The sequence below is a fragment of the Gymnoscopelus microlampas genome (genome assembly GCF_963454915.1).
Source record: "Gymnoscopelus microlampas genome assembly, chromosome: 12".
Lineage (NCBI taxonomy): Eukaryota > Metazoa > Chordata > Actinopteri > Myctophiformes > Myctophidae > Gymnoscopelus > Gymnoscopelus microlampas.
In genome coordinates, this window is record NC_139949.1 from 14,543,948 (window position 1) to 14,557,472 (window position 13,525).

The window sequence follows — 13,525 nt, forward strand, 5'->3', positions numbered from 1 at the left end:
CCATCTTGTACTCTTGTATCAGTATCAATTCTTGGAAAACAGAAGCCTTTTTACTGTAGCAATTTTTGAATTCTCACAAGGATAAAACATGTTTATTTAACTTCTGTGAGCCAAGAGCAACATTCTTTTGCAAGTTCCAGACAGTGTGCGGGTCCTTTTCTTTCATGTCATTATCAGAGATCCCTTTCTGAACTTCTGTGAGCCAAAAGAGAATTTATACAATAATGCTAAAAGGATAACACAAAAAGCCCTGAGGCCTTGTTTCCATTGTGGTCCTATTATGTATTAAATTCATCAAGACATAAAGACACACAATACTATACAAGAAATCGTCAATACTAGGAGCAGTAAAAGTATATTTACAGCTTTTCTTTTGGCAAGCTAGAAGACTTGTCTAGGTCCAGTAGCAAATTGCAGACAGGTGCTCTTTTATGGCGGTTTTGAAAGAGAGGGAGTTGCACTTTTTGATGGCTGGTGGTAGGGCATTCCACATTTTGGTGGCATAACCAAATCTGGGGGGAATGAGATCAGTGGAGCTCCCTCTGGTGTTGTGCCCGTCGGTGTTTCTCACTCATGCCCATAAAGCCATAGATTATTGGGACCACACAAGTAAGCACTACTTACAAAAGTGTTGCTTCACACCGATCAAAGTTTAAATGTCCATAATCATTATACTAGCCTAATCATTACTAGCATTACCAGCGTGATGATGATGAATACTGGGCATGCTCACATACAAACCACATGTAATTAGTGACAGGAATTTGATCAAACACTTTACTATTTACAATGTTTGAATATAATTCTAACACTCTCAGAAAATGTCCCTGTCTCATTGAAACCAATGAGTGGATGCTACTGTAGCTGCTTTAGGGTAGGCTGAGGTAGCCTAGAAGAAATTCACTGGCAATCGGGGGCAAAGAATAAATTACAGCACTGTTATTTTTTTCCTCTTTAGTGTGTGTGTGTGTGTGTGTGTGTGTGTGTGTGTGTGTGTGTGTGTGTGTGTGTGTGTGTGTGTGTGTGTGTGTGTGTGTGTGTGTGTGTGTGTGTGTGTGTGTGTGTGTGTGTGTGTGTGTTGTGTTTTAGCCCTTAACTCTGAATTCCTCACCATTGTCTGAGTTAATCTGTATATGAGGTCAACACACTGTACCTCCAACCCTGCCTGCTGTATAGTGTCCCTCTCTGGGCTTTGTTGTTGCCTGGTATCACTCACTGAAAAATACCATCACGTTTCGCCAAATGAAAAGGACTATTAGTAAATTCCCAATAGCATTTTCTTACATAATAGAGGGCAGTGTAAATCAACATTTCATCCATAGTTGGCGACACTGTCACAGCATGACATCATTAAACGTATGACCATATTTGGTCACTCATAGGTTTTCGGTGGAAGGCATTTGCATGTGAATGAGTGAGTCATGTCTATTTTGCCCTACCCCACAACCTGAGCTGAAACTGGAGAGGCGGCGGGGGTGGTTGATGTTTGTGGATAGACAACAGACATTGTCTATCCACCTGACCATGATTCATGTTGTTGCATCCTCAACGACATGAATCATGCTGATACCAAGGTTATAGTTTTGAATTTTGTATTCGTTTTTTATTTTTTATTTCTTCTTGACTTTCTGTTTTCAATTTCAGGTTTTAGTTTTGGAGTTTGAGTTTGTATTCGTTTTAGTGTTAGTTTTAGTTTAAAATATTCTATATGGTTTAGTCAAGGGCGAGATTCAACAAGGTCAGGAAAAAATAGTAAACTAGCAGATCTACAAACTAACATCGGGTCACAAAGTGACACATTGTGAGCTTGTAGATCTGCATTTTTTTGCTATTCGTGAAGATTTTTGAAGCACACACATTCTGTTAACTGAAGTGTTTAAATTCCAGTTTCAGTTGTTTCATTAGTTCTAGTTAAAGGTAGGGTAAGTGATTTACTTTGGTTAAAATAAGTGTTAATAGCTCTATATTCTGATAGTACTCATTGCTATAGAGTATAGACTGTTTGTTCAGTAAAAGGAGTCTCCCATGTCTCTCAGCTCTTTATTAAACAGAAAACGCAAATTCAGTGCTCTCTTCCCTACCTTTAACTATAATAACCTTGACTCATACACACATACATTGATGAATACATTATACTGTACATTTGTTGTGTTTTATTGTTCAACACTGTCTTACTGTATGTCACAAACTAGGAAACACACCTCCAATTGTTAAACAATGACAAAAATGACAATGGGGTTGGGGGAGGGAAACAATGTAACTGAGTGTGTGTGTGTGTGTGTGTGTGTGTGTGTGTGTGTGTGTGTGTGTGTGTGTGTGTGTGTGTGTGTGTGTGTGTGTGTGTGTGTGTGTGTGTGTGTGTGTGTGTGTGTGTGTGTCACGGTCAAGTGCACTCTATATTAGTTAAACTATGGATGATAATGATTAATAATTGACTGATTAACACGTTAAACATCCATTCAACAGAACCTAGTAAGTTCACATCTCAGAAACGCTGAGGAATTTCCAGGGATGTTTCCTTCTGCTGATGTGTGTTATTAAAAGTGTTAAATACTAAATGCTTTTACAGTATGTGTCTTTTAGGTTGGCACCCATCATACTATGAAGACTTTTGTGTTGAGCATGCCAGTTCGCTTTGTTCTTGCTAAAACCAGATTGATGACTAGGGGAAAACAAAACTAGTGTGGCATGACCAGACTAAAACAAAACAAACTAGGCGAGCCTCTGTTTTGAAGCAGGTGGAGAGCAACTGTGGCTCGGAAATAAATGAGAACAATTATTTTGGCATAATTATGTGTGCAGTGTGTGTGTGTGTGTGTGTGTGTGTGTGTGTGTGTGTGTGTGTGTGTGTGTGTGTGTGTGTGTGTGTGTGTGTGTGTGTGTGTGTGTGTGACGTGTGTGTCTGAGAGAGAAAGAGAGAGAGAGAGAGAGAGAGAGAGAGAGAGGTGGGATCTGAAGAGTAGGTTGCTGGTGATGGTTAGGTACTTTACTCCATGGCTCCTCCCCACCTGCAGATAAGATCATTATGTACCTGTTCTCCTCTGAGCTCTCCACCATTCTGCTGGCTGACTGTGACATACAACCTCTACCTCCCATTGTTACACAGAAGGAGACAAAGAAACGTCTGTCTCACGTCACTCCGAGAGGACAACAACAAACATCCGAGATTCGGCACAGCATACGGAGACCATCTCAGGTCAAGCTTGACAGGTAGCCTAAAACTGGGAAGAACCAGTTTTTAAAACAAACCAAGGAAAACGCCAGAAAAAACAGCAACAACAGATTTACCACGATGGTGTCCGCTGGATTGCAAATGGTTGGGACAGCCCTGGGGATGTTGGGCTGGATTGGGGCCATTGTCGTGTGCGCCATCCCCATGTGGAAGGTCTCGGCCTTCATAGGCACCAACATCGTCACCGCGCAGACCACCTGGGAGGGCATCTGGATGAACTGTGTGGTCCAGAGCACGGGCCAGATGCAGTGCAAGGTCTACGACTCTCTGCTGGCCCTCGACTCTGATCTGCAGGCCGCCCGCGCCCTCACCATCGTCTCCATCATCGTGGGCATCTTCGCCATCCTGCTCGCCGTGGCCGGGGGGAAGTGCACCAACTGCGTCGAGGAGGAGAGGGCCAAGTCCAAGGTGGGCGTAGCATCTGGCGTCATGTTCATCGTGGCCGGCATCCTTGTCCTGATCCCTGTGTGCTGGACAGCTTCCACCATCGTCCGAAACTTCTACAGCGCTTTCACGGTCGGTGCTCAGAAGAGAGAGCTGGGCGCCGCCCTCTACATTGGCTGGGGGGCAGCTGCACTCATGTTGATCGGCGGGGGCCTGCTCTGCGCCAACTGCCCTAAAGACGACGACTCCCCTGCAGTCCGGTACAAGCAGGCCAGGTCTGATGTCTCAGCACCTGCATCTGGTAAAGACTATGTCTAAGACTGGAGAACGAATCGGGGAGTAAAAAGATGTATCTTTTTACATGGCTGAGATACAGCACCATTTATTGGGACAGACTGCTGGGTTTGAGTGTATGATAACATGATATGTGTAACATCCTGATATCTCAGGATGTCTCGATGCTGTTGCGCAAAGTATTCCTAATTTTACTGCTCATGGGAGGGGGTTATGAAGACAGAAGGGCCAAGAAATGAACCACACCCAAAGAAGGAATTGGATTTCTATGTTTAAGCAGTATAAGCTGTGTTATGTTTTTTTTTTTTTTTTTTACTAATATTCTCCAGCATTTTTTGCCAACTTTTTCACATTCATTTTGGACTATATTTACTTTTTACTATGTCTGTTTAGGCTGTTTTAATTCATCATATGTTCAATTAAGTGTCAGCATGTCTATAAATAAATATTTTGTTTAAAAATGAGATATCATCTCTTTTGTTACACACTGAAAATTAAACTTTTTTTCACTGCTTTAAAAAAAAAGTTCACTCTTTTCACACATTTGTGTAACTATTTCCATTTTATATATTTCAACAATTATTTAGTTTTAAAATGTTTACAGTGCATAATGTACTATATCATAGCATCATGCACATGTTACCCTGTGGACAAACGGCAACGGTAGACATTTCGAGTCAAACAGCTTTTGAGATCATATGAAAGGTATCTATTGTGTGTTTTTCCAGTAGAGCAGGTATAGGTGTGGCAGAGCAAAGCAGCATCACTGGTGGTTTGAAACATGCCCTTGTTCAAACTGAGACTGGGAGACCGATCTCATTTCATTTGTTTAGAGAGCAAATATTTCAATTCCAGGCAATGTTCACATTGCTTTTCTTCGACACTTTACTTAGTTATGCGGTGAGCCAGACATTATTATGTTAAAGCAAAAGAAAGAAATGGCAATTCAACTTGTTCTTTTGGATTTGATTGTCCTTGATTTTATATCCTTTGAATTTATTTTTGCTTGGTTTGTGCACTGTAAATTATGAGTTATGAGTGTTCCTTTAAATCTGAGGGCCATGGGCCCATTTTTACGCTCTCAGAATTAAATAAACACTCAGGAATTTACTGTGTAACACCTGTGAAATGGACAGGTGCGCTTCCTTGAGAGCAAAACAGAGTGCGTTGCGGCGCCATCTGCTGTACTTTTGTGGCACTGTTTTTTAAAAGTCGCTGAAATGAGTTCTATCACAACAACCAGGATAAGGTTTAATTGAATCGTAAACTGTAAAACAGTTTTTAAACTGTTTTGGGTATTGTGTTAGAAGTTGAATGTGCATTTGACTTGCTGCTTTTAGACATTTTTACCTCTACAAATAAACAAAAGGAAAATGAAAAACATCTAAAATAAATGGAATATATATTTTATATGTATTGAAGGAATTTAAAGCAAATGAATCACACACACACACACACACACACACACACACACACACACACACACACACACACACACACACACACACACACACACACACACACACACACACACACACACACACACACACACACACACACACACACACACACACACACACACACACACACACACACACACACACACACAGGTGGAGGAGACAGGTGCTGGGCATATTGTTCCCAGGACTGAGAGTATAGCTTGTGGTACCAAGGCTTAAATGTGTGTGAACAATGAGGACAAGGGGTATAGACTGGCCTCGGGATATCCAGTGTCAGCTTTCCCCTTTTGTTCGGCAGCATAGAAACTCCACCCTGAAAAGTTTGAACTATAGCAGGATTCTGTTATCCTCTTATCCTCTTACAGCCAGATCTCCACAGCATCAGAACTTTGAGTATCACTGCTAAGCAAACACTCCCTCTGTAAGGTCCAAAAGGTGGAATAGGAGACGCGCTGACTTCCGTAACTGAGCACAAACTGCCAGCTTCGACCTGTCAGAGGTGAATTTGACTAATTCAAATCTCTTAAGAGCTCGACGTGTGTGCAGGACCAATTCTTTCCTCTCCTTCTAGCGGCAGCGACGTTCAAGCGACAGACGCAGCAGCAACCGCGGGTCAACCATGGTTTCTCAGGGCCTCCAGATCATGGGCGTGCTCATGGCTTTCATCGGCTGGCTGGGCACCATCATCACCTGCGCCATGCCCATGTGGAGGGTCACTGCCTTCGTCGGAGCCAACATCGTCACGGCCCAAGTCATCTGGGAGGGCCTGTGGATGAACTGCGTGGTCCAGAGTACCGGTCAGATGCAGTGCAAGGTCTACGACTCCATGCTGGCCTTGCCACAGGACCTGCAGGCCGCCAGGGCCATGGTTATCATCGCCGTGATCGTGGGGGTGTTCGGAGTCCTGATGGCCGTGGTCGGAGGGAAGTGCACCAACTGCATGGAGGACGAGTCGGCCAAGGCCAAAGCCTGCATTGTGTCCGGGGTGATCTTCATCATAGCCGCCCTTCTCATCATGATCCCTGTGTCATGGTCGGCCCACGCTGTCATCAGGGACTTCTATAACCCCCTGGTGGTCGCGGCTCAGAGGAGGGAGCTCGGGGCTGCGCTGTATATCGGCTGGGGGTCCTCTGGGCTGCTGCTGCTCGGAGGAGGAATGCTCTGCAACAACTGTCCCCCCAAAGATAACAGGCCCTACGTCGCTGCTAAGTTTGCCCCGGTCAGGACGGTATCTTCAGCTATGGACTATGTGTGAGTGTTGACCACCAGGGCTGCTGACGAGCAGCAGTATACATGAAGCTGTTTTAATCATGTTTTAAGATTCAAGGGGTTTGGTTTAACCACTTCAACCCTGGTGTCCCTATTTTGAGCATGTCATTATTTACAACATTTTAATAAAATAAAATAAAATCGGAAATAGAAGATCTACAACCTCACAACGTGTGGTTTGAAGATCTGCTACTGTACTTTCTCTATTCGTTGTATGACAAAGTATATAGGGCTTAAGTGGTTGTAATCTATTGCTGAACAACGTTGATCATACGCCATTTTCAGAATTTGAATTAATCACATTATCACATTACCTTGAATACTTGACAAGCTTTATTGCCACATTTGCAATTTAAAACAATACAGTAAAGCTGAATATTTACTTAACATAAAAAGCATTTGTTCTTCTGCTCATCTTATATTCGATTATTGACACTGGTTGTCAGTAGGCCTACACTCCACAGTTCAATGTGAAGATAACTATAAGTATTCTTACTTAGTCCTAAATATTCTCCCTTCATAGACTGGCTCCCAGAGTTGAAAAGCCTTGTGAAATAAGTTAAGTTCATAATAAAATGGTTGATATTTTGAGTCAGAATTGTCAGAAAATGGCCACTGGTGAACAAAGGTGAAACTAAAACCGTTTCATACATCTACAATTTCCAAGCTGCTAGGACACATGTGTGTACAGACAACTTTTCCATTGTTAAATGTTTCTTTTCCAAATCCATGGTCTAAGATAGTATGTTTTTTTAATTCATTAATTGCTATATTTTAAGCATTTTACAACATAGTTGTTTGATTAAATACACTGTGACAGAAATATTAGCTTATGTGAAAAGCCAACTGTCAACCTTGGACTAAACAGAACAAATTGTCCTCATTTTGCTAAGGCATGATTGGAAACTATACTTGTTTACATATTTTGTTCATATCCACCATGATATACTATGACTTTATTATTCACTTTGCTCTAATACATATTATCTTTTATGCAGTAAAATACAGTATGATTCTGTTATTTGACTTAATGAGTTTGTATGTTGTAATAAAAGTGAAAACATATAACGTAAGCTGTATTCCTTTAATGCACATCACTCCTCTCTGACACTCATGATAAGGCATTCTGGAATTCAGGGGAGTAACTTGAGTCCCATGAGAATTTCTCAGGCCAACTGAGGTTGGGATGTTTGCCATGGTGTAATCAACAGCCCCCGTGTAAAGACATTCATTTTACAGTTGCTTTCTTCAGCGAGACAGATGCCACAGCCAGAGACAATGGTATGATGTGCGGGCATGGATACATGTTGCCGAGGAACGGTTTTACATGTCCAAAGCCTCAAACTGCCCTGTGCTCGCACATCTGCCAAGTCTGTCAGGTTGATGTAAGCCTCCAATTGTGGTGTCTTTTTGTGTCCATAGACATCCTTTTGAGACCAGTCTGACAAGCAAATGAATAGGTTAAGCCTGATTTATGCTCTGTATGGCGTGTCGCTTCCCGACAAGATACGTTAATGTGAGATAAGTTAATGTGAATATAAATTAAGCTTCTTTCTCACTTTTAAGTATGATGAGTCATCTTGCTTCTTGGCTCTTCAATTATTGTAACGAGAGAGCAGGCCTACTGAATAAAACAGGCCTTCTGTCAAAAATACTGTTTATTTATTTCCCGTGAAAAATAGAACATAAAATCATACAATACCGTACGCACTATGCACAACTTAGACCGCTTACATTTTCTTAAGTGCTTTTGTGGTACAATTAACAAAAAACATAGGCTAAATACAGACCATCAAAATTGTAACAGAATGTCAAATAGACAAGTCAAAGCTGAATTTATAATCCTGCATCCTATGACAAACCTCAACCATGTTGTCTATAAACAACAAAAGGCTACATACACTGTTAGTCAACAAAGTTATTCACTCATACACAGACTCAAACACAGTTCAATAAACAAATTATTGTCAGAGATAATTTCTTAAAAACAGAAAGAGAGAAAGTCTTTGTTGATCACAGCAAATCACTAAAACACAACTCAAACAAATTCCTTCCCAGGTGTGGTGGATTTTGGCGCGGAGTATTTTGCTCCATTGTAACGGTCCCCCCTTGATGGGCATTGACAGCAGAGCAGAGCACCACCAACCAGCAGCAGTCCAGACGCGCCCCATCCGATGTACAAGCAGGCGCCCAGCTCCCTTCTCTGTGCGTCATTAACCATGGGGTTGTAGAAGTCTTTTATGATAGTATTAGCGGGCAGACACACCGTAACCAGACACAGTGCTCCACTCAGGAGAAAGAAAACACCCGCAGAAATGGCCACTCTGGCTTTCGCCGATCGGTCGTCGACGCACGTGGTGCATTTCCCTCCGACCACTGAAAGGAGAAGGCCGAACAGCGAGAACAGGATGGCGATGACTACCATGGCGCGGGCGGCTTGGAGATCCGGAGGTAACGCCAGCAGAGAGTCGTAGACCTTACACTGCATCTGGCCTGTACTCTGCACCACACATGTCATCCAAAGTCCTTCCCAGATGGTCTGAGCAACCACAATGTTGTTGCCAATGAATGCCGACACTTTCCACATGGGTAGAATGCAGATGGTGATGTTCCCCACCCATCCCAGCACTGCCAGCCCGACTCCCAGAATCTGAAGTCCTAAAGATGCCATATTGTCGTTTGCCTTTTCTCCTCTCCCTCTGTGCTCTTCTGAAACCCACCGTCTCACAACGTGGGGATCTTATAAACACAGATTCCCCCTGGCCCCCTCCGTCCTCTGGGTGGGCTTTGGCTCTGCTACTCTGACTGCACATCCATCAATTTGCCCTTGAGATCACAGATGGTCCTCCCCTTCACATGAGCAGTTTGGGGAGGCCCTCAAACATCATAACTCTGTTTCATCTGTTTCATTCGCTTAAAAGAGGTTTTGAACTTTGACAATGAGTCAAAAAAAGTTTTTAACAAAAACAGATTCTACAAAAGGGCTAAGCTTTCAGTCAGCAGACCTTTATCAGGGCAAACAGCCTACACAATGAACAGGAATATTATAAAGCAAGATCTTATTTTTCCCCAGAAGCCTGTGTGAGGGATCAGTGACTGGCTGACGGACGTGACGGTCACAGGTGTTACAAATCGGTCTTCATTACCTCTGCATGCCCTGCCAGCACTGTTGAAAGTTACTTGAAAACGTCTTACACTTTAAGTGACTTAAAGCTAAACTGTTATACAACTTGTAAACTGCTTGTGTTCATATTTGGAAGCCTCGGTAATGTCCATAAATCAGTTGTGAGAGGCCTGCAGATTGCAGGAATGCCCAAGCCAAAAGCTAAGGCATTGGACAGGAACATTCTGTTCAATGTCTGTGATAATTGGCGCCATATATGGAGGAGGCGATGCTTCCTGTACCCGTGATCTGTATCCTGAAATACTTGTCATTGAGTTTGACCAAGTTTGTGCATCTACTATTGTTTGTGTTCAAGAATTTCTTGTTGTTTGTGTCTCTGAATACAATCTTATTTTGTCTGTCTGTATGGTAAAGTACAATTAATACAATGCTATTTATACAATGGGGGGGGGGGTACTCACATTAGTAAAAGTAGCAATAACACAATGTAGAAATACTTTGTTTTAAGTAAAAGTACCAGTATTCAAAATTTACTTGAGTAAAAGTACAAAAGTATTAGCATCAAAATATACTTATTAAGTATATACTAAAAGTATAAGTACTCATTACATTAAGTACATTATGCACAATGTCCCATTTCACATTTCACAAAATCCTTTGAAAAAATATATTTTGTTTTATATTTTCGTGGCAGTAGCAGTAGCAGTAAAAGTATTGAAAATGGGAAATACTCCAGTAAAGTAAATACCCCAGTAAAGTAAAAAATACCAACAAATTGTACTTAAGTACAGTACTTGAGTATATGTACTTTGTTACTTTCCACCACTGGTTGTATTTGGTCTCCCTGCTCTTCTATGGATACAGAGCTCTTTTGTCTGGTTTGATTTGACTGGTTGACAATTGGTACTACCTGAAGGTCAAAATGCAGGCAGCCTCTATTAGCTCAGTGGTAAAAATGACAGTGCTTGTGCAGGACGGCACATCACTAGGGGACATGCGTGTTCGAATCTGGGATAGGATTATGAAAGTTACAGAAAGCAAATTAACGACTTAAACCCCAGCATCTGCATCCTGGGGAAAACCATTGCTGAAAGTAGCTGATCTACAAGCTCACAGTCGATGCATTGTGAGCTTGTAGATCAGCTACTTTCAGCTAAGATTATTTAATGTAGAGTGAAAACAGAAAAGACACTAGAGCCCTGAGGAACTCCGGTCAACCAAGTTTAGGGTTTAAGTGGTTAAAGTAAGGTGTTAAATAAATTAATCTGTGAGGTGAACTTCAGCCACTTGACATAATTTAGTTGCACCATTAACAAATGTAACCCTTCCCAGAGGGAGAGGAACCTATGTTGACGCTGCATATTGTTTTCCAGACAACCACACATAACCCTCATCATGTAACCGTTATCGTATGACACTAATTATTATAATTTCTTAAACATATTTTCAAACTAAGGAGGACCACATCAATTCCTTTACTATAGGGTACCCCTCCCCCAAGAACAGTGTGTGCAAGCTGGAACTGGGCTGTTAACTCACACAGGTGCTGTCAATTAATCAATTTGAAACATCCAATCAGGATCAGCCACAGTTTCAGCAAGTTGGTATAAAGGCTACAGGGAAGCAGCTTGTTGAATCAATGTGTCCTTGACTTTAGTTAGTGTCACCAGTTTTACAGTCGTTTTGGTGGCCTTTTGTTCCTGTTGACTTAACAATATGGCATCTGGTGGTCTTCAGTTGTGCGGTATGCTCCTGGCAATCATCGGGCTCCTCGGTGATATCATTGTCTGTGCTCTGCCCATGTGGAAGGTGTCCGCTTTCATCGGGAGCAACATAGTGACCGCACAGACTTACTGGGAGGGCCTGTGGATGACCTGTGTCAAGCAGAGCACTGGCCAGATGCAGTGTAAGGTCTACGACTCCATGCTGGCCCTGCCTCGGGATCTCCAAGCAGCCAGGGCTCTGGTTGTCATCTCCATCCTGGTGGCAATGATGGGTCTCCTGCTGTCCATCTCTGGGGGAAAGTGCACCAACTGCGTTGAGGATGAGGGAGCCAAGAGCAAGATAGCCATCGCTGCTGGGGTGTTCTTCCTCATCGCCGGTGTCCTGGTCCTGATCCCCGTCTCGTGGTCTGCCAACACGGTCATCAGGGACTTCTACAACCCTGTCATGGTAAATGCACAGCGCAGAGAGCTGGGTGCTGCCCTCTTCATCGGCTGGGGATGTGCAGGTCTCCTCTTGATGGGTGGTGGGCTCCTGTGTTGCCAGTGCTCAAAGAGCAAGGAGGAGAGAGGCTATGCTGTTAAATATTCTGCCCCACGCTCAGCAGCTAGTGGGGGAGCCTATGTCTAGCATCTACTTTTTTGACTGTCTGGAAAACTGAAGACAAGAGTGGCTCAGCCAAAATGACACTTGACTTTTCTTCTCAAATTAATTTTAAGCTGTCTTGAAATGACTTGCCTGTTTTTAAATGCCTGTTTTTAAAGTCTGCTTTATGGAATAAAATGTCAACTTTTATCTTGTTTCCTTCTCCTTTGTGAATCATGGTGTCCATGTGACAATGACTGTTATTGGGTCACAGGTATAATCTTTTCCCTGGTGTGAGCATACAATCTAGTGTTGGCTTCAGGGTTTGTAGAAGGGATTTTCTTTTTACTTGGTTCCTGGTTGGCAGAAAGTATTGACACGCCTGGTCAAATTACTTTACAAAGTTGCTCTTAAATTTGTATATTAGAAGTACTGTAGTTCTTTGCGTAATGTACATTTTCTTAACCCTTTTAGGCCTGAGGCCGATTTTTAAACTTGTTCTAAATCTTAACGTTTTCAGAACTTAATTCAAAGAATTTGAAAGGATTCCTGTTTTATACTAGGCAACATCTAAAATGACACGGATGCTTTCCCGATTTTGGAAGGTATAACAACGTATAGCCTTTCCCTGTCTTAATGGGTTATGTCAATGCATTGATTTATTGGAATTTTCCAAGATTTGACAAATTAAACAAACTGGTCAAAAGGGCCGATCTACAAGCTCATGTGTTGTAGACTGGCTAATTTTCACTACTTGAAATGGGGCTTAAAGAGCAAGACTACTTTGGCAGAAGTTTGGGTTGTGTATTTACCTTGCCATGATGTAACTCCAAAGGTGGACAAGAAATCTAAAATTGCTCCATTGATTAGACATTGAGAATTCAAAATATGCTCCTCAGTACAATGTAACGGCTCTTAAAGTCACTCTTTTAGCGCACAAAGCTGAGTCGGACAATAGAACATCACCAAACCCAGTGTTTTTTTTTTATAAAAACTTCCTGTTTTTTAAAACCCGGACTGGATGCGCAAATCCGGATCTTTAAATGCTAAAATCAGCAGGAAGTTAGCCATTTTATTAAAAAAACAAACGGTGCTGGGTTTGATATTGTCTGAATCAACCTAATGTACTAAAAGGAGCGTATTTCTAATCAACGGAGAATTTTTTTTTTTATTTCTTGTCCACCTTTGGCGTTACATCATGGCAACTACACAACCCAAACCTCTACAAGTGGTCTTGCCCTTCAAGTAGTTTTACCCTTCCTACAAATGTAGTGGAGTCAAAAGTATGTCTTTGAAATGTAGCACAGTAAGTCAAGTATACGAAAATACAGATACTCAAAATGTATTTAGTAATACTCCGTTACTGTCCACTTCTGGTTGGCCTTAGCATTTAACTTCCAGTGAAGGAATGAGCACTTGGCACTGCCTGACAGTTTTAGTTTAACAAAGTGGCTC

The 13,525-nt window shown here is 42.1% G+C and overlaps 4 protein-coding genes across 4 annotated transcripts; 3 read left to right on the forward strand and 1 right to left on the reverse strand.

The window, feature by feature from the left end:
- Positions 1-3,033: 3,033 nt before the first annotated feature.
- Positions 3,034-4,374, forward strand: LOC311056632 (claudin-4-like). The gene has a single exon (XM_084073403.1). It carries the CDS (start codon positions 3,293-3,295, stop codon positions 3,932-3,934), a length of 642 nt encoding a protein of 213 aa, XP_083929529.1. The 5' UTR covers positions 3,034-3,292; the 3' UTR covers positions 3,935-4,374.
- Positions 4,375-5,724: 1,350 nt separating this feature from the next.
- On the forward strand, positions 5,725-7,612 carry LOC311056633 (claudin-4-like). The gene has a single exon (XM_084073404.1). The coding sequence runs from the start codon at positions 5,990-5,992 to the stop codon at positions 6,623-6,625; it is 636 nt and encodes a 211-aa protein (XP_083929530.1). The 5' UTR covers positions 5,725-5,989; the 3' UTR covers positions 6,626-7,612.
- Positions 7,613-8,422: 810 nt separating this feature from the next.
- Positions 8,423-9,310, reverse strand: LOC311056635 (claudin-like protein ZF-A89; the record flags this gene model as incomplete). The annotated part of the gene is made up of 1 exon (XM_084073406.1): positions 8,423-9,310. One exon carries the CDS (start codon positions 9,308-9,310, stop codon positions 8,678-8,680), a length of 633 nt encoding a protein of 210 aa, XP_083929532.1. The 3' UTR covers positions 8,423-8,677.
- Positions 9,311-11,479: 2,169 nt separating this feature from the next.
- On the forward strand, positions 11,480-12,115 carry LOC311056634 (claudin-like protein ZF-A89; the record flags this gene model as incomplete). The annotated part of the gene is made up of 1 exon (XM_084073405.1): positions 11,480-12,115. One exon carries the CDS (start codon positions 11,480-11,482, stop codon positions 12,113-12,115), a length of 636 nt encoding a protein of 211 aa, XP_083929531.1.
- Between the last annotated feature and the right edge of the window lie 1,410 nt (positions 12,116-13,525).

Excerpts from the sequence above, each read along its gene's own strand:
- LOC311056632 (XM_084073403.1), top strand. The coding sequence starts at position 3,293 with ATGGTGTCCGCTGGATTGCAAATGGTTGGGACAGCCCTGGGGATGTTG.
- LOC311056633 (XM_084073404.1), top strand. The coding sequence starts at position 5,990 with ATGGTTTCTCAGGGCCTCCAGATCATGGGCGTGCTCATGGCTTTCATC.